The following is a 27,075-nucleotide window of genomic DNA, read 5'->3' on the forward strand; positions in this document are numbered from 1 at the left end:
AGAAGTGGTTGATCAGATGTTTTACCTGCAGGATGAGAATCTGGGTGCATAAAAAGTAAAAAATATTTATTGATGTACTGTACTATATATATCCTGTGTTTTAGTAATGAAAGGATTGATTCATTAAGTGGCTACTATTTGTTTAAAAAAAACAAAAACAACAGTATTAAGCGAGATTCTGATAACTGGTGTTCTACAAAAGAACCGCCCACCGTGAGAATTTAGGGGCTCTTACCACAACCGAGTGCATTGATGGAGTCACTGCAGCATTCTTTCCTCAGGTATGTTGAGCTGTTAGGAGTCAGGCGTTAAGGCCTAAATCTGAACGCTACCTACATACATTATCATTTTTTTTTTTTTTTTTTAAATATTTGGTACATCATTGTAAAGGAAGATGCTACACAGAGCAGAGTGGTCTCATTTTTGAAGATCACACGTACCCTCTAGCAGTGAAAGGGTTAAGGAAAAACACAGTGAAGATCTAAATGGTTGTAGACTTGGACTGCAGAATAACCAAACAAACCTCTTTAATTAGGTATCGACAACACAATCTCGTTTAGGTAAGCAATAATGACAGTTTATTTAAACGTCTAGTAGAGAAGATCCACTAGATTTGGAATAAAAGTACTTTCGAGAAGTACTACAGCTTAACTGTGAATATAAAAGACTAAAAGAAAACAAAAAAAGTACAAAAAAAAAGTAACTAAAGTTTGCAGTTGCGTGAAACTGGGATTTTGAATTCTTGAACCATTTCAATTTGTAAGCTTGGCAAAAGTTTGTTCAGCCTCTTCACTGCTGCAGGGCCCTGCAATGCTTCTCCACTGCAGGCCCCTCAAACAGTGAAGGGGTTAGGAGTTAAAGCCGGGTTTTTATATGTGAACTGCTGTACTGTTACAATGCAGCAGAGATCCACTCAACGTTGCAGCCCCTTCGGCAGAAGAGAGTTTAACAGTTAAGCACATTATACTATCCGATATGGAAATATGCAGGAAGCCAAGGCTGGTGCTGCAGAAAATAAAATGTTAATAAAAAATTAAAAAAAGTTTTTGCCCTTCTTTGCTTCATTCATCTAGTTAGCCATATCTGCGCCTGCAGGGAGGTACCCAACCGACTGGATAAAGCTACAATAAAAACCAGACGCGTGTGAAACGCACAGCGGATGTCAGACAAAGCCTGCGATTGCTCATCTAGCTGTGCTCACATTTTCTGCCGACATCTAAATGTCTTGCACCTCCATGCCCCCCCTCCCCCGCCCCCCCCCCCCCCCTAAACCTTCAAAAATCATCTAGTTTATTCTACCAATTCTTTACACTTTGGGAAAGGAGGAAGGAAAAAAACAAACACTCTACAAACATCTAGTAAGGAGCACACCCCCAACATCCTGATGGTAGTATGGCCAGTACACTATTTCATAAAGGCATTACACAAGTTAGTCTCCCATGTACAACTACTACTAAAACTACGGTTTTAATGCAGCTGAGACATCCACAAGGATGTATTAACGTTGGACATCGTTTCGCAGTCTATACCTCCCTAACCCTCCCAAAAATACCTGTTTCCAAGTAGGCCATTGCTCTTTAAAGGCAGCCTCAGAATATTTACTACAGCTCAGTGTAACTAGCAGACAGCCTGCACAAACGTAGCTTTGCTTACTTTGCACCGCACTGTTATACATTACAATGCTTTACTGTGAACTACAAATCCAAAAGTTAACATTTGCTGCAGCTGAAGGGGCCACATTTCAGTACACAGCAGCTGCACAAGAGGTCCAAGGATGGCTTTTCGACCCCCTCCTCCCCTCATCTTAGAGTTGGTCACAAACATCAAGTATTAGAGGCTCCCAAAAAAAGTCTTCTTTGCCAGTACGTGTCTGACTCATACATCCTTCAAGTACATGCACGGCTCCATAGCATCTGGAGGCAGAAATGTCAGGCTCCATTAAGAGACAGAAGAGATGGGATTGTGGGGTGAGCCCATCTGAGTAAGTACTTTGTCCAGCCACTGAAGGGGGCCGTGAAGGTGAATCTCGATCCAGCAGGGGGTGCTCGTCACATCCTGGCGGTGATACTCTGCACCCCAACCCTAGAACAATGAGACGAAACGTACACGTTACCCTACTTAAGCACAGCAGAGTCGAAGAGAGTACGCATTTCTACATTTACCATCACCTGGCAGGCAGAGGGGCTGCCATCTTAGAAAGAATAACATCGTTAAAGAAAACACTGCTGCGTGATGTCTAAAATTAGGTGTGACCGACATTCGTCTTCTGTGACAAGGTCACATTGATGCTTCGGTACAAGATGGTTGGTAGTTGGTGATCTTGAATCGGTGCATCTGAAGATTACCAGCTGTAACATTTCCCCTCAGTTTAACATATACATGTGACACGGAATAACTGCAAAAATGGGTTAAACAATTAAGATACATTTATGTAATGTAACCACATAGAAAGTTATGCAGTTGGTAGCATGGGTGTTGAATATTTGTCTATCTTCCTTAAAACTGGTTTCAAGAATAAGTAACCATTTTGCTGTTCTATAGTCTCCCGACTCTTTAGCTTTTGGCCACAGAGAAGATACGGATTCAGACTATTTGATGTGACATGGTACTGGCAGTTCTTGTGCTCTGTCAAGCCTTCTACGGCCCGTAATATAGTGGTTAGCCAGCCATCGTATGCTAGGGCCGCGCGTGTGCGCATGGCAGTGAGCGTGGAGCCGGGCGATAGGGGAGAAGACCCGAAAAGTAAGTATTCGCGCCGCTACTGCTCAGTGTCTGCAATGTGTGTGTGTATGCGTGTAGTATAAAGTTGCACAATATTAATAAATAATTTCTCACAGCATGTCTTAATTTTTAATACACACAGTGACACACAGTGACACACACACAGTGACACACACACAGTGACACACACACACACACAGTGACACACACACACACACAGTGACACACACACACACACACACAGTGACACACACACACACACACACAGTGACACACACACACACACACACACACAGTGACACACACACACACACACACACACACACACAGTGACACACACACACACAGTGACACACACACAGTGACACACACACACACACACACACACACACACACAGTGACACACACACACACAGTGACACACACACACACAGTGACACACACACACACAGTGACACACACACACACAGTGACACACACACACACAGTGACACACACACACAGTGACACACACACACTCAGTGACACACACACACTCAGTGACACACACACTCAGTGACACACACACTCAGTGACACACACACTCAGTGACACACACACTCAGTGACACACACACTCAGTGACACACACACTCAGTGACACACACACTCAGTGACACACACACTCAGTGACACACACACTCAGTGACACACAGTGACACACAGTGACACACACACTCAGTGACACACACACAGTGACACAGTGACACACACACTCAGTGACACACACACAAACACACAGTGACACACACACAAACACACAGTGACACACACACAAACACACAGTGACACACACACAAACACACAGTGACACACACACACACAAACACACAGTGACACACACACACACACACACACAGTGACACACACACACAGTGACACACACACACACAGTGACACACACACACAGTGACACACACACACACACAGTGACACACACAGTGACACACACACACACACACACAGTGACACACACACACACAGTGACACACACACACACACACACACACAGTGACACACACACACACACACACAGTGACACACACACAGTGACACACACACACACACACAGTGACACACACACACAGTGACACACACACACACACACACAGTGACACACACACACACAGTGACACACACACAGTGACACACACACACAGTTTTGACACACACACACACACAGTTTTGACACACACACACACACACACAGTTTTGACACACACACACACACACAGTTTTGACACACACACACACACACAGTTTTGACACACACACACACACAGTTTTGACACACACACACACACACAGTTTTGACACACACACACACACACAGTTTTGACACACACACACAGTTTTGACACACACACACAGCGCGACACACACACACACAGCGCGACACACACACACACAGCGCGACACACACACACAGCGCGACACACACACACAGCGCGACACACACAGCGCGACACACACACACAGCGCGACACACACACAGCGCGACACACACACAAAGCGCGACACACACACAAAGCGCGACACACACACAAAGCGCGACACACACACAAAGCGCGACACACACACACACAGCGCGACACACACACACAGCGCGACACACACACACAGCGCGACACACACACACAGCGCGACACACACACACAGCGCGACACACACACAGCGCGACACACACACACAGCGTGACACACACACCCAGCGCGACACACACACCCAGCGCGACACACACACCCAGCGCGACACACACACCCAGCGCGACACACACCCAGCGCGACACACACCCAGCGCGACACACACACCCAGCGCGACACACACACCCAGCGCGACACACACACCCAGCGCGACACACACACACAGCGCGACACACACACACAGCGCGACACACACACACACACAGCGCGACACACACACACACAGCGCGACACACACACACACAGCGCGACACACACACACACAGCGCGACACACACACACACAGCGCGACACACACACACACAGCGCGACACACACACACAGCGCGACACACACACACAGCGCGACACACACACACACAGCGCGACACACACACACACAGCGCGACACACACACACACAGCGCGACACACACACACACACAGCGCGACACACACACACACACACACACAGCGCGACACACACACACACACACAGCGCGACACACACACACACAGCGCGACACACACACACACACAGCGCGACACACACACACAGCGCGACACACACACACACACACACACAGAGCGACAGACACACACACACACAGAGCGACAGACACACACACAGAGCGACAGACACACACACACACAGAGCGACAGACACACACACACACAGACACAAACACAGAGCGACACACACACACACACACACAGCGACACACACAGCGTGACACACAACCCTTCCAAGCCTGTCGCTCACAGCAGCACGGACCGTACACACGAAAAGTGTGTGTCACGTGCACCAGCGTTCGCACAGGCACGCGCGTGCCCACTATATTACAGGCCTAAGACATCTGGTGGGAAGAAATGGTTTCCTTCTAGATAACAGAAGCCAGATAAACACCACAAGCAATACAAAGAACCAAGTTAAGGTGACATTGTTACAAATTGACGAGTTATTTTCTGCACCCAACACACTCAAGCGTTGCAGACATGTTACCTTGACAAAGCTCATCCGGATAGTGCACATCTTGGTGAGCTCATAGACCGTCTCAAAGCCATGGTTTACAGACTGAGCCAAGAGCTGAGCGAACTCCTGGTTATTGAAAATCTTCAGGCTGCAGCCACTAGGGATTTTACAGACCGTGGTAGGGTGGAATCCGTGGTGATAGTTACAATTCCGGCTCTGTACGAAAATGCTACTATCACTTAGGCACTCTGCGTACACCTCACCTCCGACGTAATACAGGTGAACACCTTAAGAAAGAAAAAATACAACAGTTTTGGTTGTCTCAAACAGCCATTTATAAGCCAGTGTGTGAAGGCAAAGCCAACACGTATGCCAAGGAGACACACCAATTCCAAACAATCACCTGAATTAAACAATTGCTGCCTTGGGAACAGCACATTCTATGTGTTTCAGGATTTACCAACATGTCCGCATTGTACAGTGATAATTTGGGGGAAACTGAAGCAGTCTTTTGACTGCTCATGCTTCTTTGTTTTCTACCTAGTACACCATCACCCTATAAATCTATAGGATTTTTAAAGCAACACATAAATGGAGCTGGATTCCATGTTTATACCAAGCAATTTTCTCATGGATGGTTGCAACGTGCAATTATAGGGGCTCTATAAAATGGGCATCGAGATATATATATATATATATATATATTTAAAAAAAATACACGTATAATGGGAGATAAAAGGACTTGCTCAGAAGAAGGCAGCACAGGCCCTTCTGGCAGGGACACCTTAAATGCAGGACAACCAGCACTAGGCCACCCCTCGCTCAGGGTTCATTACAATCAGTGTTATATTGGACAAACTGCATTATGGGCTTGTCTAATGAAAAAGAAATATGTTGGCAGAGCCGTGTTGAGCCCAAAGGAATATGTCAGAAATAAAGAACTTGAAAAAGTCCCAGCAAAGACAAACCAAAATGGCTCGATTGATTCATAGACATTTCCCAGAGAATCTAAAAGTATTACAAAACAATTATCCAATGAAAAATAGGAAGAAAAAAAAAATCAACACTAGAATAGTCCGCTTTTGCAGCAATGGAGGGCCTCAAAAACTAATTTGTAAAGAAGGGAACAAAGACAGTATGACATTTTAAACAAACAAAATAAACAACCACACAATTCATGCTGTTATGTGAATGAAAACGTTCAAGGAAAAATATCTAAAAAGCACCTTTCCCAATATGCCGCCTGGTGTTCTCGATGGTTGAGTTGCGGTTGACGTTGGACAGCAGCCCAAGGCAAAATCTGTTCCTGTTGTTTGAAGGATCAGTGAACCCATCCACCAACACACTTGTGGAGGAGGCATGGAATGCTTCTCCTACACGATTGTTGAGCTCATAGTAGACAATAGAGCACCAGTGTTTTGGCTCCTCGTATGCAACAGCCTGAACATCTGCAAGAAAGATATGGTTATAATCACATGGTATGGGGATTAATAAACTTCCCACTTGCTAGCTGTGTGTGTATGCATGCACTCTGATTCTGCAGCAAACACACACAGGCAGTGACAAATTCTTGATAGAAACAGTCACCACATCTGCTCTACATTTGAATACTTCAAGGATACATATAAGTAACCAATTAATCTGCTGGCTGAATGTTCCGAGCTTCAACCAATAAGAGTTAGAGAAGAACTGTAAGAACAAACAAAATGCCTACAAGTGCATAGGTTAGAGCAGCAATAGAGACCATGTTGACCCTCACTTATTCACACTAAGATTGGTTCCATCTTTTGATTTATTCAGAGAATGTATACGGCACTCGAAATTGGATATTATCTTATATCCCATACATTTCAACTCCGTTGGATTGCGTTGAAACATCAGTTTTACTTCAGATCTGATTCCCTTTTCATTGCATTTCTCCAATATTAAATGTGGAAAGAAAACAGTCACTAAATTTCAACCTTTTCTGCATCTCTTGCTGTCCAGAAACGAAGTATATATTTTTGAACGACTAAAATCAGAGATAGAATATATGGACCAGTGACTAGTTTAGTACCTTTTTAAATGTAAATATACATCTTCATCGGGTGGATTGACTAAATGTGAATCTTTATGGGCCAGTTGCTCTTTGCCTTGTGTTGCATACACAATATGCCCTGAAGCCTTTTCACTGTGCTAGAGAATTTCTTCTCATTCATTTGAATGGAGTTGAACTCTTCTCCAGCACTGGGAAGTAGAGTTGCGATGTTTCCAGTATTGAACCTGGCTGTCCTGAATTTGTACACTAAACAATTAGAGGCAATACTGGACAGTGACCTGACGAGCTTGGTGGGGGGGCAGGGGGGGCGCACAGGATTTCCCCAAGCAGAGAGAGAGCAGGGCTGTTGCCAGGGGGCTGGGCAGGTTCTTCCATCCCAATTGGCTGCTCTAGGTAATGCAGCCAAACAGGAGCCAATCAGGTGGTGGTGCCAGGAACCTGGGGCCAAGGAGAGGAGGAAACAGCATGGAGCGAGCGGTGTGTGTGTGTGTCGAGCGGTTCGCACGTCACCATTGTGGCCAGTATTTTTGGAGAAGCCCCCTGAAAACCCTACTGAAGTACATGAACAGTGGCTGTTTTTAATTTGTAATATTTGTATCTATGTGGGTAACATATTGGTTGCCAGCTATCAAATGTATTTCTTTCTGGTTCATCTATTGTTTCTGTAAAATGTTAGTGTTTATAGAAAGTAAAAAAAAAAATAGATGTGGATAGCACGGACAACTGAAGTGCTTTGATTTAGTTTACTTTGGGCACATCATGTACTATTGGATATTGGATGAACTAACATATTTGCACACCAACTTTAACCTTTTTTTCTTTTTAGAATAAATTCAAAGTTCAGCAGGGCCATGTCCGCTTCACGTGCAAGCAGTCCCCCGCCCTATACAACCTCATCCAGTGGAAGGGATGGGGCATTCTAATGACAGATGAACCACTTTAAATGACAATTTTCAAGGTCCTTCCTTAAAACTTAACGGAGGAAACCAAGAAAGTGAAAATGCGCCTCTATAGATGACCACACTTGTTTAAGGAAGCCAGTAACATAGTTAATGTACTTACAAGAAGGTTTTTGGTGAGTTATGTAGGACTCCCCCTTCTAAACTCCACTGTGAATAAGGAGGCAACATCTTAAAAAGAAGCAGTGACAGCTGGCACTATAATAAAGCTTCAAATGCAGACAAATTATTTATTCCACAGCTACAGTTCTATCCTGGAGCACTCCTTTCCAGCATAATTAAAAAGCAGCTTCTCATTACAAGAAAGGGTTACTTAACTTTCACACATCAAGATACTAGTTACCATCAAGGCTACGGCTTTCTCAAACTGCTTTCTCAAACTCTGAAAGAAATACTGCCAGCTGGCAATTCTTACTGGATGAATCATCCCCCTCTCACAGATTTTTCACACAACTTCCTTACGTTTGCTATAAGTCATGCAAAGCAGGTGCGATTTGTCTCCGTGTTCCCAGCTAGGGCCAACAATGGAAATCACCCAACTTTACCGACAGGATGCAGCTTGTTAAATGAAATCTCTCAGGACTAACAAATCTCCTACAGAATAGGCTGCTGAACAGTTGGAACAATATTTAGGATAACCTTGCTGCATAGGGATATTTCTCAAAATATGTAAGCAACTTATTAGGAGGGCAATTATAAATTTATATAAAATGGGATAGAATGGCATGAACTCAAGAACTATAGCACAAGGGGAAACATATGGGCCTACAGCGGAGACGGCTAGTGTTATAGCTACCATATGTAGAAGGAATTTATACTTTTAGGTCAACCCCTTTGCTACAGAAGTGGGCAAAATGTGTGGTTCACGGGGTGTGTGTGTGTGTGTAAGAAATCATCAATCCTCGTCTCTCCTCCGCTGGATGAAGACATCACCAATGATCTTCCAGGTACTGCGGTTGCAAGCCTCGTCTCCATGTTGCGGCTGAATCATCTTCACATTTAGGGTCCAAGTAAAACATCCATACGTGAGCACAGGTAGAAGGCGCTAGTGAAAAATGTTCCTCTTGGGGCACAGTGGAAGGTTTCGTTGTAAGCTGGTCTTGTCTTTTACAAATCCGCTCCATCCCATCTTACAAGGGAACATATTCCACTGTGCCTCAAAAGTAAAGTGTTTGACCAATGTATCCTGCCTCTGCTCACAAAGCTTGGACCCTAAACGCAAAGACAATTCAAAAAAGCTTCAGAAAACAAAGTAGTATGGAGATATGTATGCTTGGAATTACCCGAAGAGACCAGGAAAAGAATAAATGTGTTTGAAACCAAACAAACGTCTATCACAAGTGTGAAGAAATTTGGGCTGGACAAAAAAAATAAAAAATAAATTGCAAGAAGAAATGACCATGGTTGGGCATTAATGGTATTTGATTGGATTCCAAGAGGTATTTAAAAAAAAAAAAAAAAAAAGTAAGGCGGAAGGAGGAATTCAGAAAATTGGATTGACAAGGGCTAATCCATTTTTATATATTTTTCACATTTTGTTGCTTCATACTCCACAACGCTTTCAAACTAGACTTTACATGTAGAATCTACAAAAACTACTCCGAAAACTGATAAAGTTAGAAAATACATATCGTCTATAAAGAAGATTTACAGAGAAAAACAGATTAATCTCAGTTGCATAAGTATTTAACCCCTTTGCTACTCCAACCCTAAATTAGCTCAGGCGCAAATTAATAGTTTCAAAGGTCACAAAATGTGTGAAATGGTTTCAGCCAGGGTGTAATCACAGTGATTTAACTTGTAGATCATTTCCCTGCGGTATATAAAGACCGTCAAGCTGCAACTCGCATAGTGATTCAACAAAGCAACCATGAAGACCAAGGAGCTTTCAAACCAAGTCAGGGATAAAGTGCTAGAGATGCAGGAGAAGGGTACAAGAGAATGTGAAAGGTGCCGATTATCCCTCTCAGCACAGTGAAGCCCGTCATTAAGAAGTGGACGTTGCATCATATCGCCCAGGCACCACCTGTATTAGGTCGCCCTCCCAAACAGAGCAGCCGAGCAAAGCAGGAAACTGGTTTGAGATGTCACTCTGAAGCTAATAATGACCGTGGGAGATCTGCAAAGTTCTGTTTGAGATGGAAGTCGGTGTTTGTACAACAATAAGCCGGTCCCTACACAAAGCTGGCCTGTATGGACAGGTGGAAAGAAAGAAGCCATTACTCGAAAAGACTCGTATCATGTAGAGTGTGCAAAAAAGCATCTAGATGATAATGCAGATATGTGGAAAACGGTTTTGTGGTCAGAAGACAAAAAATAAATAAAAAGGGGGGCGGGGGGAAAGAGACTTGGTCTAAATCCTAAGCGTTACGTCAACACCATTCCAACTATTAAGCATGGTGATGGCAACATCGTGTTATGTGGATGCTTCTCTTCAGCAGGGACTGTGATTCTCGTCAGGATAGAGGGGAGAATGGATGGTGTAAAGTACAGGCGAATCCTTGAGGAAAACCTGTTGGACTCAGCCAAGACTGAAACTGGGGAGGAAATTCACATTTCAACAGGACAATGACCCGAAGCACAAAAGCCAAACTGGAGTAGTTGAACAAGAGGAGAATTAATGAACTTGAGTGGCCCAGTCAAAGTCCTGACTTGAACCCAATGGAATATTTATGGTGAGACGTGAAGATTGCAGTCCATCGACGATCCCCAACAAACTTATCAGAACTGGATCAATTTTCAAAAATGAATAATGGGAAAACATTTCTCCATTGTACTATTCAAAGCTAGTAGAGACCTATCTAAAAAGACTCAGCAGTAATTGCTGCAAAGGATGCTTCTACAAAAGTACTAACTTAGGGGGCTGAATACTTATGCAACCAGTAGATTTTATTTTGTATATTTCCCTTTGCGGACATTGCACCTCCTCATATAACAGTGTTCATTTTAACCACTACAGCGTTGTAGCTTAGAATAAAAAGTTTGGTTTAAAACCTGTGCATACATTATTTGTAATTCAGGAAAATGTGACATTATTGGTAAGGGGGTGAATACTTCTGCAAACCACTATACATACTTTTCATTTTTTTTTTATATATACAAATGTATTTTATACCACAACCCTGATCTGTGCAGCACAGCAAGTGGCATTACCATTTTCAAAAGGAGATGCAAAAAAGTGTTGCTGCGTCAACCACTCAGCAGCTGAAAAAGACTGCAAAACCTACACTTTTCAATCATTTCAGTAAAAGTCCCCTTTGAAAGACAAAATGGTGACAATTGCTTTTTTTTTTTTAATGTGCAAAAAAGAAGCACTCGTGAGAAAAGGCCAAGTAATTAATTGATCCGTTAACTGCTTTGCAACACATTGCTGGCAAGCCGCCCTGGCAGTGAAAGTGTTCACCGTGGTAGGGTCTGGTTGCTGAATAAGTCACATGATGTGTGTATCATTCCAGAACACAAGCCTGGCCCTGAAACGCTCTATGCAAGTTAAAGCAGCCAGTGAAGAAAGGGAAGTGAGAAAAGAAAAAAAAATAACAGAAACTAAGTAAAACTTCCCACGGGAAGAAAACAACCAAGTTCCTAAAACAGAAAAGACCTTTTTGAATCTGGAAGGACATTCAACAGTAACAACGGTAACTCTGAAGTACCAATTACCAGGTCTTATCACGGCTCTTAAGACAGGGGTGTGTATAATACACACCCACCAGGGGTGTTCTGGCTCCCCCCAGGTGCGAGAGAGCGAGAGATCCAGGGACAGAGTGTGAGAGAGTGTGTGAGAGACAGAGTCAGAGTCAGAAAGTGAGAGAAAGATTGTGACAGAGAGAACGAGTGAGAGAGTGCGTGTCTGACAGCACACCTACACTCCCCCCCCCCCCCCCCACCGATCACAAAGCAGGGTTTGGCAGAGTCCTGCAGCTCTCTGCCTGGCTCCCATGTGCGCCTCCGCCACCCATTCTCCCATCTCCCTTTTCTCCTCCTTGCCCCCACCCACCCTCCTCACTAGTCAGTGCCACTCAAAGCACGGCCGATTGTGCTTTGAGGTTGCGCTGGTGAAGCAGGATCAAGCACGCTGCTGCTGCTGGTTGCAGTGGTGACTGACAGGCCAGTCATCACCGCAACATAGGCGCCACATTTTAGAGACGCACACAGTATATTGCCTTGTTCCTGCATTAAGATACTAAGGATTTATAGATTTTTCCCATGTTCATCTCAGCAGAAAAACGAACATCACAACCTCACAGGAAAAAATGTAAGCCATTTTCTTCGGCCATTACAGGCTAATGCATGCATTTCAATGACTCCACAGAAGCTGCAGCTCCTCAAAGCTGGGAGATGGCGGATAGCAGCGGGTCTGCAATGTGCTGCACATTAAACTGGGTGTCATGGGAGCTCTGCAACATGCTGCAAGGATGTCATGTTTCCATAAAGAAAATATACTGCATAGGCAAAGGGTAGCAGGGCCACTGTAGGTCTTGCTTTATTTTGTACTGTAAGTCAACAGTTCAAACCTGGCACCTCACTAGTACTCTTCAACTAGTTTCCCCAAAGAAGCCGGATCAGAAAATAAATAATAAGTGTTAAAAAAAAAAAAGAGAGAAGAAGCCTGATCCGTAATGCAATTTTAGATCTCTTTACAAAGACTTCCATTACTAGATTGTAACATGTTGCAAGTATTTATAATACCCGAGACCCTCCTCCTATTACCATGAACAGTCTCCCACTTCCATCACAGCGTTGCGTATGCGATGAACAGCAACAAAGTTGCAATAGCGTGTGCAGGTCTAGGGAACATAAGGGCTCCTGGGATGCCAGGTTTTGTACTGTTCCACCATACAAAGTCAACAGTGGGACACACATACACATACACGTACACATCAACTATTGATAAGCAGCGCAACATGCTTACCTGCTCTGTTGCTTATTTCTGGAGGGATGGTAGGCACCATCATATTTGTGTCCATTGGCTGAGAGCTGTCCTGGGTCATCTGATCTTCAGGAGGCATGTAAGCCGGAGGAGGGGTATCAGCTGCACAGTGGAGAGGGGAACAAATAAAATCAAGATTTTTTTTTTAAAAGACTTCCTTCAAGCCAAATCCTGACGAGTAGCAGGTGATCCTTCTGCTTTGAGGGCTGAAGGGTACTTTTCATAAAAAAAGGAAGCATGGACAGTGAATGTTGGGCGCTCTGCAATGTGTCCCCGAAGTTCAGTTCTAAAGACAGAGGGCAGCCTATCTATCGTGTCACCACGTGTGTGTGCCATGGAATACAGAGCGTGTATATTTGTCTGGTAACAAACCGTAACAGTTTCTGCACCTTTATGTATTCATCATCTGAGGCTTTCAAATTTGCCTTTCTGCTTTGGACCGTGACCAAAAATACATTTTCCGCTGTGCTGTGTGAAGCAATTTGACAGATGTGAAAGGAGAAGCATGTGAAGCTACTGAAGGAAGTGATCGATTCTCACATTACAATATGGTCAGGAGAAGGACAGACATTCAGCTCAAACGGTTTGTATCCCGATGGGAAAGACGCCTGCACCTGCATTAGCTAATGTGTCTGGGTTATTGCTAAAATCTATATTAAAGATTGCTTAGGTGCTGGCAAATTTCCTTTTCAACTTGGACTTTGACTGTAGGTAAAATTGCTATTGACAAGCTTTTAAAATCTCACCCCCTCCCCCCCCCAATCTCTATTTATTACCCATTTTCTTTTTTTATTTACAGGATTGGAGCCAGGGGGTCCTCCAGAGATACTTACCAGTGAAGTTACCAGGTTTACATTTCCATCCAGGGAAAATGGAAACAAAATGGCTGCCAAATCTCAGACCAATAGGAAGGCACAACATTGGCTGCAGCTTTCTATTGGATGGTCACTCAAATTCCCTTTATAAATCAGGTGGTCGTGACGTCCACTTAAAAATCGGTACGTATTTTGAGAACCAGGAGCGGAATATAATGTGGTTCAGCTCTCGAGTCTCCCTAATTACAATATTGGATTAAAAAATAATAAATAAAAAAGGTAAAAAGGGGGGGTTAATTAGGAGGAGGGAAGGGACTCTGGAAATGTTCTAGTGTAGTCACGAAAAGGATTGCGCTCTTGAATTTATAAAACGCCTACATACTCTCAGGGCCAGGCAGCAGAACAAGAAGAACTGGAGACTGCAATCTCTAGCAACGTTTCTAGGACATACCTCAATTTATTCACAGGAATATATTTAATCGATTATATTTTTTTTAAATATGATTTTTCCACGAGTGTTTTTTTTATGCTATTACCTGAAGCTGTACTTCAAAAGAACAGCTGCTTTAAGAGACCTTGCGACTGCTTTTAGACACTGAGGGGAGGTGCCTTCAATAATCACTAACAAGTTCATAACCACACTATAGAAACCTGAGACTCAGGGCAATACAGCAACTTAGCCAAGGGCATAAGCAGCGGACACTAGCCAGGGTATGACAGTTGAAGGAGACTGCTGTTACCACCTACACTGGAGGGGAGAGCAGAAAAATGCCTGAGCATTACACCCCTGGAAGAGGTTTTAGAAAGCAGCATGTAGGGGGTGAAACGCTGGCCCAATGGAATCACCCACACTTAATCCCAGTGTCAGCTTCTCATAACCTTGGGCAAGGCACGGTTTCCCGGTCACTAAGGCTACAGATCAGGCGTGGACTCATTGTACCTGTACACTACCAAACTATATTGAGAAATACAGTAATTAAAGTGCAGCTCTAATAGAGATTGTTAGCTTAGCTCTGTCCCTTTGTTAGCAAACAGTCTTGTCCGCAACAGACATTTGAAAAAGACTGAAAACCCCACCACAAAAGCATTTGTTTACCCATGGAAATGTTACAATTACACTTGCTCCCCGTTTACACACACGGTAAATTTAACCCATTAACCTTTCGCGTGCCAGAGGGGCTGCAGCACCAGTGCAAACGTGACCACTCCACAGATTATTTAAACGGAAGTGGAGGGAGTTCTCATCCCTTGCCACATCTGCCAGAGCATGATGCTCATTCCCGACTTCCATCTCCCCACGAAAAACCACCAAATAAAATAATATGATGTAGTAACTACATCAGGGGTGGCCAACATCAGTCCTCAAGGGCCACCACCAGGGCCACCACCAGGGCCACCACCAGGGCAGGTATTAGGGATATCCCCGTTTCAACACAGGTGGCTCTATCAGTCAAACCTGACCTGTTCGTGGCCCTTGAGGACTGGAGTTGCCCTCCCCTGTACCACATCATCATGGGGCCACTGGAGTGCCAGACCCCATAACGGTCATGGGGCCCTCCACTGTTCTCAATGACTCTGGCCTGGGCAAGGCTGCCCACTTAAATGAAGCGCAACGTACATGTAACCTTATTGTGTTTGGTAATACAGTGACTAACCTGCAGGGTAACTCCCCACCCCCCTCACAAATATAATAAAGGAACATACAATATCCGAGAACCACATCATGTGCTTAGACACCACCAGAGCTCTCCCAAAAGGATGCAGCTGTTTAGAAATCACCAATTAAAGCTGGCCCAAGCATTTTCTTGTCCGGATCAAGCACAGGAATGCAAAAATGCAGAACAAGATTGCCTAATAACTGGCTGTAAAAAATAAAACGAGATATAGACCATATAATTCAGAAAGTTTGTTTGTTTGTCCAGCTATACAAATCCACACTCTTAATCCTAGAGCCACCAAACTTGCCATGCTATCTAATAGGATTAAAGGAAGAGCGTAGGTGGGTCTTGGTATTATTGGCCCATAGCTTTGGCTAGCCCCCAAACAAATGTTCATGAAAACTTTTTAGAATTTTTTCCCCCCCTCTAGCTCCTCAGGGAATGGTTCGATTAACTTCAAATTTCGACTGTAGGTACATATTTAGGGGAGACTTAAGTTCTCCAAGTGAACTTCCGGTTTTCTTGATTTTAGCCAAATGCCTCACGCTTCGTACTTACGTTCCACTGTGAACAAAACAAAAACATGCGACGAGCTTTTATTTAGAAATTTTAGCTGTAGTGTAATCTTTCTGCGGTTTTCTTGTCATTCTCTATTATATTCTTGACTTGATAGGATACAATTGGTTAGGATACAGTTGGGGTCAGTTTTTTGTTTTTAATAGTACAGGTATTAGATTGGCAATGCTTAGCATGTTTTAGCTAAACTCTTGTAGAAAGGAAAAACAATATATATTTTGAACTCTCCCTACTTTGGACACCCCCTGGGCAATGCCAGGTAATACTGCCAGTGTTTGTAAATACACACACACACACACACACACACACACACACACACACACACACACACACACACACACACTTTTTTTATTTTTTGTCATTTGTGGAGTGCCTGCTACTATGGGATAACTAAAGATTAGGAGTAAGCGTAACTCCCCCAATGCCCGCCTGGGAGTTTAAGAATAAAAGACAGACTAGGTGGGCCAAACTGTTCTTATCTGCAGTCAGTTTTGGAAGCTGTGGCACTTCTCACCTCATTGAAGCTAGTCTCAATATGAGTGTATAGAGCACAGCAGCACGCTCAAAAATCAAAAGCTTCTTTGTATAAAAAGGGAGAGGGGAAAAAAAAAAAAAAAGTTTAACAGCAGCTGAACCGCACTGCCCACCTCATGTCCTCAAATCACCTCCAAGCATCAAGAGAAGCCCCTTACACATGCTTCTTTCTGTGAGCTGCAGGACAGCAGGGGGTCGCCAAATAGAAAATAAACAGCCCGTAACGGGCAAACCTTGGTTTCTATGAAAGCAAGTCTTACAAGGATAGCTTTTTAGTTGTATTTTGTTTTTATCTTATTCTAATGGTAACATTTCATAAACCGTGATGGTTAACCGGTGTTTCCCTGAGATTCTATTTGGAATGTAATGAGTTCTTAAAATGTTGCATTGTAAAGGTTTTCAAATACTTATACATATTGAATGTGTGTATAATTGTGTGCGCGCATGTGTGTGTGTGTGTCTGAAAAAAATACAGTAATATATATATTTTTGGGTACACAGGGATTCCACCGAGTTGACATATTTATGGTGTTCCCTCTTACAAGGTTCACTAACCACTCTAAAAGGGAACCTCTTCAGGTTGTCCGAAGGCACCGTCAGGTGACATGGAAGACCCAGTTAAGGAACAGTGCAGCAAGGGAATGATATCGCAAAGATTAGCAGATGTACAACACGAAGCGTTTCCTCCCATTAGTCATACCTGGTATCTGGAAAGGGCTTCCAGGATCAGAGCTGGCTGGGGAGTGAGGGTAGGTACTGCTACTTCCAGGAGAGTTTGGATAGCTGCTGTTGGGCGAGTGAGGGAACGGGTGACTGTTTGGCTGCTGGAAGGAGTCCGGGAAAGTGGCATTGTGTGGCATGTGTGGCTCGCTTGGCTCCAAGGTGCGGAATTGAGCAAGGAGACTGTGCTGAGGGTTGTATTCACTGTGCCTTGGAACGAGGACCGGAGGAAGAACTGGAAGGGGTAAAAAAACAAAACAGAACGTTACAATTGTGTTTGGGAAGAAAAAGGGCATAACAGCCAATTATGTTATTGGATAGTTATCAGGATCTTTGCATTAGAGACACAAACAGAAGCAAAGAAAAGGCTGCTGCCTCACAGAAAAGCACCAAAGCAGCAAATACCTTTACATTGTTTATTTTTCATGCTTGAGTAGAAGGGGATTGCTAATGCCAATTAAAGGGTTACGTTATTTTGACTGCAATCCGCCTCTTTAAATGCTATCGTTCGAAGGTACCGTATGCAGAAAATGTGCCCTCTACAGAAATTAACACACTGCTGCCAACTACACTAAAGTACAACATAAATATTAAGAGCGAGTAACAGATTAGTAGAATAGTAGAGTTTGTTACGATATTGGGAAGGGTTGCCGTATTAAAAGCCAAGCCTTTCTGGACACGGATACACACAGACACAGCGTGTATGCTAGTTCTGACAGCACCAGTATTACATTTTGGATTTTTAATTGCCCGTGCAGTTAGTTGCTCAACACATTCAGTTATAGCTTTCAGGATATCATTTTATGTCCAGCCTTCAATCAACCTGTGAATCAAAGGAGAACGCGGATTCTATGTTCTAGTGCGGTCTAGGTTTGCCAGCGACGGCAGCGCTGTCTTGCGGTGATGCTTTTACAGTGCCTGGTCAGAAGAGCGTGACACCACGCCTAAGGCAAGGACAGCAGTGTGCCACAAAGCTGCCTTGGGTGGAATGAAGTCATTTTTAGCTTCAGTAAAGCCTATTTCAGGCTCTAAACACTCGATCTTAATTTATGCCTGTGGTTGGTATTGGCACGAGTAATTCCTGTCTGGACACGACATGCAGAAAAACCCAAGAGCCGACCGTGAAGCTCTCAACTGGGTCAGTGCCACCCAGGAGGAAAGTGTACCAATGGTCATCTGGGCGATTGACTCCTTTTTAACAAAATCGGACATGTAAAAGTATTTTTAAATTATACTTTAAAGTTAGTTTGTAAATATAGTGCAGGGTTCGTTTCAAGCGATTCCCTTCCCTGTTCACTTTAGATGGGTCGGTGAAGGCTCGTCACAAAGCAAAACTAGCAAAATCAGAGGACATTCCATAAACGTTGACACGAGCCCCTGTAAGGGGCCGGTCTATGATGGTCAGTGTCACAATGTTAATCTACCAGCAGGGCAGTCATTAAATGGACAGGCAAACCAGACACCTGGCCATCTGGGATTGGGTGCCCCAACAAAAATCCATTAATTAGGCAGGGAGAAGAGCCTGTCCGTCTCAATGTGGAACTCTGTATAGATGTCCGTCTCTGCGTGACCCCCTTGGTAAACCCACGGTGTAATGGGGGCCCCAAACTTGTGACAGAGCAAAGTGCATTTTAAATCTTACTCAGTCAAATGCATTCATGCTTAAGCAAAGAGGCAATAAAATATTTCAATTCTTTACAAAAAGGTTGCCAGTTATATTGCACCTGTAAGGCAAAGCCTCAATTTCAGCACCAGGTCAACGTGTGCGAAATACCTCCCCTGTGGATCACGCCATCATATACCCAAAAGATACAGTTTATGTTCACTTCTGCAAATGCCTTTGCTCACTCAAACATGTACACAAATGAAATAAAGTATCAGTTATTACTGTATAGACATTCAAAGGAGAAGTCTCTAGTAACAGTATTGATGTCGAGTACATGCACCCATCTGATTCCTAAGAATTTCAGTCAGATACTTCCCAACACCTTCCCTAGGGAAGCACAAAATAATTGCTTTGTAAAGAGATGCTGGCCTGTCAGATTTAAAAATAAAAAAGGTCCTTTTAACAATTAAGGCTGGGTCCCCGCTAGTGCTGAGCGCGGCGCTTGCGGCGGTTACTTACATACATATATCTATATAAGTCACCGCTCACGCTGCGCGCGCGGGCGGGCACTCACAAAAACACGGGTAAACAAAAAAAAAAAAAAAAAACTAACTTTCCAGTGCGCTCAACTACCCGCAATGCCACCCCACCCCCCCCCCCGCATACATGCGGGACACCCGGCGCTCATGCGTGTAGCGCTCTCCAAGCATGAGCGCGCTCAGCGCCAGCGGGGACTCGGCCCAAGAAACAAAGTGAAAGTGCTCCACCACCTAACATCTCCCCAACACTGAGCACGTGGTCCATCATTTTATCTTAAAATCAAATTAAGTGAGCAATTGAGCAACGAAAGGGTTAATCTATTAAAATGGAACATTGCCATGAACACAATTTGGTTGTGCGTGAAACACCCTTAAGGCGCGTTGATTAGTCTTGCAATTTTAGATGTCAGAAGGACAATAATAAATATCACAGAATATAAAATAAAACCTTTTGCGGGACATAAAATCTCACACCCAACGGAGAAAAGACAGCGGCAGAAATGTTAATGTTACCAGTGATCAGGGCCGAGTTATCCTGTAAAAATTCACAATGGTGGTGATTTCATGTCCAAAAGTAAGGGAAGGGGGAAGGGGGTGGAGACCCTCGCATCAGCCTGTATTATATAGTAGAGTAAAGTCAGCAACGGTGCAAAAAGGGGAGGGAACAGAATTAATATTAGGAGACAAAGACACCCTATAGACAGCACTCGTTGTGTATGATGATGTATTGGTGAGTAACTTAAAAGTATAATACTTTATTAATACTAATTAAAATTAATGTCAAAAGCGTTGAAATCAAAAAACAACTGACAATGGTGACAAAACACACAAGACAGACAAAAATCCACAATACTAAAACTGAAACCTAGGGGGTGGGGGGGGGGGGGGGAGAGGATCTAACCAATCTGCTAAATAGCAGAGAGAAGCTCACATAAACATAATAATTAACCCCCTAGTCCAGCAATGATAGAGTTAAAAAGCCTGTAAAGTAGATACAGGTAACGGTGGACTGACCATGCACATGTATATACTTAAATGCTATACAGAGTATATAACAGTTGAATGAGAACTCACTAGTACAGCCATAAAAAGTAACAATGGTCTGATGTGTCTGGTATTGAGGGACCCCTGAAAAGAAGGTCCAACGTGCCAGAATAAGCCTAACACTACACAAATTCAAATAGTTGTCAAAGCTGTCGTGACTAGTATGCACAAGAGCTCACAAAGTGTGATACTTAGCTCTGGGGCACGGATCTAGTCCGTATCCAGTTATAGCCCCCTAGTTCAAATGTGCCACTAAAGCAAGCTTAATCAAAGGCATCAGACATATAATAGTGAGAAAACAAACACAGGTGGCTGAGGGGAGGAAGGGGTTAATCCAATGCGGCGATTGCAATCAGCAGTTACACAGGAATACTCAGGGCAGAATGATAGTGCACACACAGTACCCCTTTCAAATGTACCGAGCCATCGTCATGGCTCACGAAACAAAGTAACTCTGCAACTAGTTAGATGCTGTTAATCCAGCATGCAAAAGCATCGTTACATTTACAAGCTAGCAATTAAGCATACATAATATCCCTTCACGCATGAACCGGCACTTAGCAGTGCCTCTCACCCTCTGACCGGCATGTAAGCGTCATGACGTCAGTCCTGTAGCCGCCTCCCACCTGACGCACGTTTCGCTGGGGCGCTTTTTCAAAGGTGGTGACGTGGGGAGCTACAAGCAGAATATATATATAGTGTTGAGTAACCAAAGTGATATGCAGAACAGCTGAGTATAACCACTTGTTTCTATTACAGGAGAACGGCAGATATCTTATAACTGCAGACTGGATCGGGGGAGAAAATGGATAGAAGTGCGGCGCAACTGCGCATGTCCAATGAACGGCTCCCAGATGACTAGTTCAACATAACTTTATTTGACACACACCAGGGCTACACCAGCATCTCCCCCTCAACGCGTTTCACCCTTACGCAGAGGGCTTCGTCTGCGTAAGGGTGAAACGCGTTGAGGGGGAGATGCTGGTGTAGCCCTGGTGTGTGTCAAATAAAGTTATGTTGAACTAGTCATCTGGGAGCCGTTCATTGGACATGCGCAGTTGCGCCGCACTTCTATCCATTTTCTGACCTGCATCTCGGCGGCGGCACGCAGGAGGAAGCGAGAAGAGCGGTCTCACAACCCAAGGAGCAGGTGAGGTTACTCTTTCCCCCTGCACCGGTTGATTAAGTGACCCTGCTTAGCTCTCCCACGCTTACCCCAGTGTCCTCATTTACTGACCTGCCTCACACTGAAGCGCTTGACAGATTCTCTGCAATGGATCGGGGGAGAGCCAGCCCAAACAAACCCCCCTAGTTTTCAGTTTTAGTATTGTGGATTTTTGTCTGTCTAGTGTGTTTTGTCACCATTGACAGTTGTTTTTTTATTTCAACGCTTTTGACATTAATTTTAATTAGTATTAATAAAGTATTATACTTTCAAGTTACTCACCATTACATCATCATACACAACGAGTGCTGTCTATAGGGTGTATTTGTCTCCTAATATTAATTCGGTAATTTCATGTAGCAATCTGCAACACGCCTCGTGTATTAGGAAATCGCTGGATCTAGTCTTAGCATCTTCTACTTCTGCATTTTGTGTAGAATTGCATGGGTGCATTAGTACGGGTACCAAGTATAAAAACAAAAAAAAAGTCACAAGAAGCCAAAATACCTCATCAAGTTTCACCTGAATTACAAAAAGAAAAAGTGCAAAAAGGTTATGTTTCAGTAACTAAATGTTTCATCTCGATATTAGTTTACTCTACATTCCATTTTGTGGGGAATTGTTGCTTAATCCATTTTCATGCCATTAGAGTTGAACTTTTTTGTTAAGGAACCCTATATTTGTATTGCGAAATTCTGAGGAGCCCCCAACCCTCTCTAATAGCACGTCTGAGATCAGATGCATTGTAAGGAACCCCAACCTTCTCTCATAGGTTCTCAGATACATTGTAAATTCTTACATTTGATACAATTGTCATAATTACCTGCACATTGCAGGGAATCCAACAGGGATGCCCAGAGGAACCCAAGGGTTCCTAGGAACTATGGTTAAAAAACACTGCTGTGGAGCTTGTAATGCTGTGGAAGGAACAGTGTGCCCCTCTGTCCTCCACCCAGCACAAATGGTCAAAAGCCCTAGCAAATATCATTTGAAATGTTTATACTAGTACTGCATTGAACAACATGGAGCAGGAGTGTAAAATTAAAAAAGAAAAAAAAAAACCTTAGCCTGGTCTCCTCCCCCAACAGCTAAGGGAAATAAAAGGGGTATGTTGTGCCAAGCCCTTGGAGAATATAGCATTTTTATTTGGTCAAAGCCGGTTATAAAAGGGGAGGAACGCTAAAGAGGTAGCTCATATTCTGTTTCCTCCTACCCTCCCCCACTCTATCGAGACCACCCAATGTGAAGCTGTACATAGCCACAAGCTCTTGGAATAAAAAAAGTATTAACTATCAGTGTAGCAGATGCTTTTCCAGACAGCTGGCGTGTCCCCCTGTCCATTCCCTTCCACTGCTGCTCAATGGAAAATACACTGGACAACTGGGAGAGGTGGGTAGGGCCCATGTCAAGTCAACACATGTTGGAGAGGGGCAATTATTGAGAGTAAAGTGGGTGGCAGAACTTTGTGAACTGCATGTTGTGGTTTATTCAACCTTAATTACTGCTGTAGTTTCTCACATTTGTCCTGAAGTTCATTTGAAAATATACAATTTACCAAATGTGAAATGGCAGCTTAGACTAGGCATTTACTGGCAGGTACCACCATGATGAGCTATTCAATTCTTGGACGATGGAAAAACCTGTAAATGTGAATAGAAGTTTTGCAATGTCCGACTTGTAAGGTGATCACTATTTCCATAGGTTTGGGAATCATGGACTAGAAAACATTCTCATGAGTAACAGGAATTGTGATGAAATGAGGAAAAGGGGTCAAAGGGTGAGCAACATTTTATCTTACACACTGGACTTTCTTTGCTCCTTTAGTGCTTGAGACCCAATGTGTCAATACGTTGCAGTCCAAAAACGTACATGTAAAACCAATAGGACTTTTTAACATCAAACAGCTGTTATGGATCATAAAATTCAGTTTGGCGATTTGACCGAAACAGATTTCTGAATCGTTTCCCCAATATACATTAAGCAAACAAGCCTTCTTCCACGTACTGGAACAGCTGGGGGGGGGGGTTACAGTTAATATCATACATAGGTCCAAAGCTTGGTCACTTCAGTCTTATATTGTGGGCCTCATTAACCGCTCACAGAACTGCAATAAAAAGGTGAGTGTTTAGCAATTTATCCAAGAATTAAAAAAAAAAAAAAAGTGTCCATGAAAGAGATCGCAATAGCCTTGCACCCGCCTCTATTGGGTGAACATGCTTAGACATTCAAACACTCCAGGAGTCTGCGTGACCGAGATGAAGTTCTGACCTGTGCTAAATAAAGCATTTTTAAATAAGGTATCAAGAGATATAGAAGTGATTAAACATGTCACTGAGCTTATTTTAGTTTTAATCAAGACTGCCCCACTTTAAAGCAATGTGTCCAGAAGTCTCTAGGAGTTGGTCTCCTATAATGATAGTCTCTTGCCGCCCAGATCATTAAATACATTTAAAACTCACTTTTGTTGCACAGATGCAATACAAATGTAAGCCCTCAACTTTTAGCGCTCTGACTTACAACTATCGCTGGGGCCCCAAGTCCCGTGTTACATACTGGGCCACGTGTGGCCTACAGTCAGCCAGCAGCAATAATACAAACAGTATGGGTAATACACTTTATTATACACAGGCGCCGTGTGGTCCTCAGCAGAGGATCATTACACACAGTACACATACAGCCACACAGCGCTATGTGGGGATTGTGTTGTAGGAGTCAGTGTCCATGGTGTTGTAGCCACCCAATCCCGGGTATGTTGGCTTATGATGGTGCCAGCACACCATGGGAGGTTGTGTTGTACTGAACCTGTTGTGGGCCAGGACATGAAAAAGGTGCTTCTGTACCAGTGTCTTTATAGCCGTTGTGGGTCCCCTCCAACGGCACATGATCTAGTTTCCACTCTGGAACTGTAGCTCCTGTCACCACGTGTACACTCAGCAGACCTGGAATGAACCTGCTGTTCTCAGGTCCATGCAGATGTAGTCCAACATGGCTGCCTTTTCTTAAAAGGCTCCTCTCCCTCATAGTCTTCCCACCCCCTCTTCCACAGCCATGATTATTGGCTGCCCTCATGTCCACCAGTCATGTTGGAGAGGAACGTGCCAGGGGGCAATGGGTGAGCTCACACATATGGGGTTACACAAAACTACCCAACAGCTGCTTCTACTCTACCTCAGTCTGCACTAAACTGCAGTACTGTAACCAACTGATATTAACTACAATTCTAAGGGGCTCATTCACATGGGGAAATGATTCTCTCTTACCTTATAGTTTAAGTTCCCAATTTTGTCCCACTTTTTAATCTTGTACTTCTATTTAGTAGAATACTTCGAAAGATGTCAAAGATTTTTTTTTTTTTTCATATATTTTCCCCTGGCATTTATTTTATACTACAATATTAAAAAGTTAATTGATCTCATTACATTTAACCCATTATTGAGTGCAGCATACAGTGCTTTTTTTCCTCTTCTAGTTGGGTTACACAAAACGGTCATATTCTGCAATGATATAATCCCTTGTGAGTCCTGGATGCGAAAGTGAAAGATCAGACAGTGAACAGTGAATGTAAACATGAATCTCCTTCCTTCTATTGTATAGAGGAATTCCTGATTCACTTCCCTCCACACTCTTACCAATCCAACTGGGGCATGCAGCAAACAAATGCTTGTGTGAGGCAACACACACACACACACACACACACACACACACACGACACTGTGCGGTCTGAAAATGTGGCTATTCATTTTTGTATGTGCCTTAATGAAGGGGAGCGCAAACTTTTGGAGCTGTGCCCCCCTGCCCTTCTTTTTTTACTGGCATCAAATGACGCTGTGGGTGACGTCACATGACCCCGTTGCCATGGTGACGCGGCACAAGGCTTCTGCATCCCGGTAAGTAGGTTACACATAGGACTCGCGCGATCCCCAGCAATTTAATTTAAATGCATTGGGGAAAAGCGCAAGGCCTCTGCAAGTGCAAAATCCCCAAGACAAAATCCTGCGCCCCCAGTTAGCGCACTCCTGCCTTAATGTATATAAAAATACAAAATGTATTTTCTATTCTGGTGCCATGGACTAAGTGTTTCCTCTAGATTTTATTTTGATCCGGTTTTGGTGAACACCGATTGTCCTCCCTCCCCCGCCTGTGCTTTGGGGGCTCCTGGTTATTGCCTTTACTGTCCTACGCTACAGGTTGTGAAATTACCCAATAGCTTCCACGGTTTGGAAAATATTCTGCATTATTCTATGGCACCAACTTAGAAACCGACGGACGGCACATACTAACCACGTGGTCCACCGTGTCTGCCCATTTTCCTATCTGCCGTGAAACCTCGGACCACAATTGATCCCTGGCTTTCTTTCAATGTTCAGGATAGCCTTACGTCTAGCACAAACATGTTCGAATTCCCTTACTGTCTTAGCCCCTACCATCCCTGTTGGGAGGCTATGGCCATGTAGCCAACACCCTCACCCGTGAAGTACTTCCACACTTTGGTATTGTGCCTCTCACCCTTCAGCAAATGACCTGTTCTAGCATTTCGCTCTGAAATATAGGTCATCTTCCTGTACCTTGTTGAAACCCTTTACATACTTGAAAAAGTTGCAACCCTACCCCCACACCCCCTCTCCAGCTGTACATATAGAAAGTACTTCCTCAGTTTCATGCTGTGGTGACAATGCACCTCCATCACTGAAGTTTGAATTTGCCACAAAATTGCATTTTCTTTGCGAATTAGTTTTCGCTGGAAAAGAGTCGCCTATAATATACAAAAACAAGTGTATATCGGCACACAAAAAAAACAAAAACAAAAAACACATACATATTATACAGAAAGAGATGGCACTCGCATAGGCATTGAAGGTAGGTGCTTGTCCCATAAAAATGGATAAGTAACAGAATTCCTTACCAGGCAGACCAGGAGATCCAAGACCACGCAGCAAGAAAGGAGACAGCACTCGTAGTGAAGTCCAAAAGATGTATTTAAAACAGGAAATGTAAGGACCAAATTGTCGGTTGACTGTGCCTGTTTTAAATACATCTTTTGGACTTTACTACGAGTGCTGTCTCCTTTCTTGCTGCGTGGTC

The 27,075-nt window shown here is 43.7% G+C and overlaps 1 protein-coding gene across 1 annotated transcript in view; it reads right to left on the reverse strand.

Annotated features, from left to right (window-relative positions):
- Nucleotides 1-555: 555 nt before the first annotated feature.
- The window catches only part of SMAD1 (SMAD family member 1), a 63,633-nt gene continuing 37,113 nt past the window's right edge, over nt 556-27,075 (reverse strand). Inside the window, exons 3-7 of the mRNA XM_075614176.1 lie at nt 17,620-17,874; nt 13,319-13,438; nt 6,639-6,860; nt 5,443-5,699; nt 556-2,082 (exon numbers count right to left, since the gene is read on the reverse strand). Coding sequence (XP_075470291.1) covers nt 1,939-2,082; nt 5,443-5,699; nt 6,639-6,860; nt 13,319-13,438; nt 17,620-17,874 — 998 coding nt within the window. The 3' untranslated portion in view covers nt 556-1,938. The remainder of the gene's footprint in view (nt 2,083-5,442; nt 5,700-6,638; nt 6,861-13,318; nt 13,439-17,619; nt 17,875-27,075) is intronic.

The sequence above is a fragment of the Ascaphus truei genome, chromosome 1 (assembly GCF_040206685.1).
Source record: "Ascaphus truei isolate aAscTru1 chromosome 1, aAscTru1.hap1, whole genome shotgun sequence".
Classification (NCBI taxonomy): Eukaryota; Metazoa; Chordata; class Amphibia; order Anura; family Ascaphidae; genus Ascaphus; species Ascaphus truei.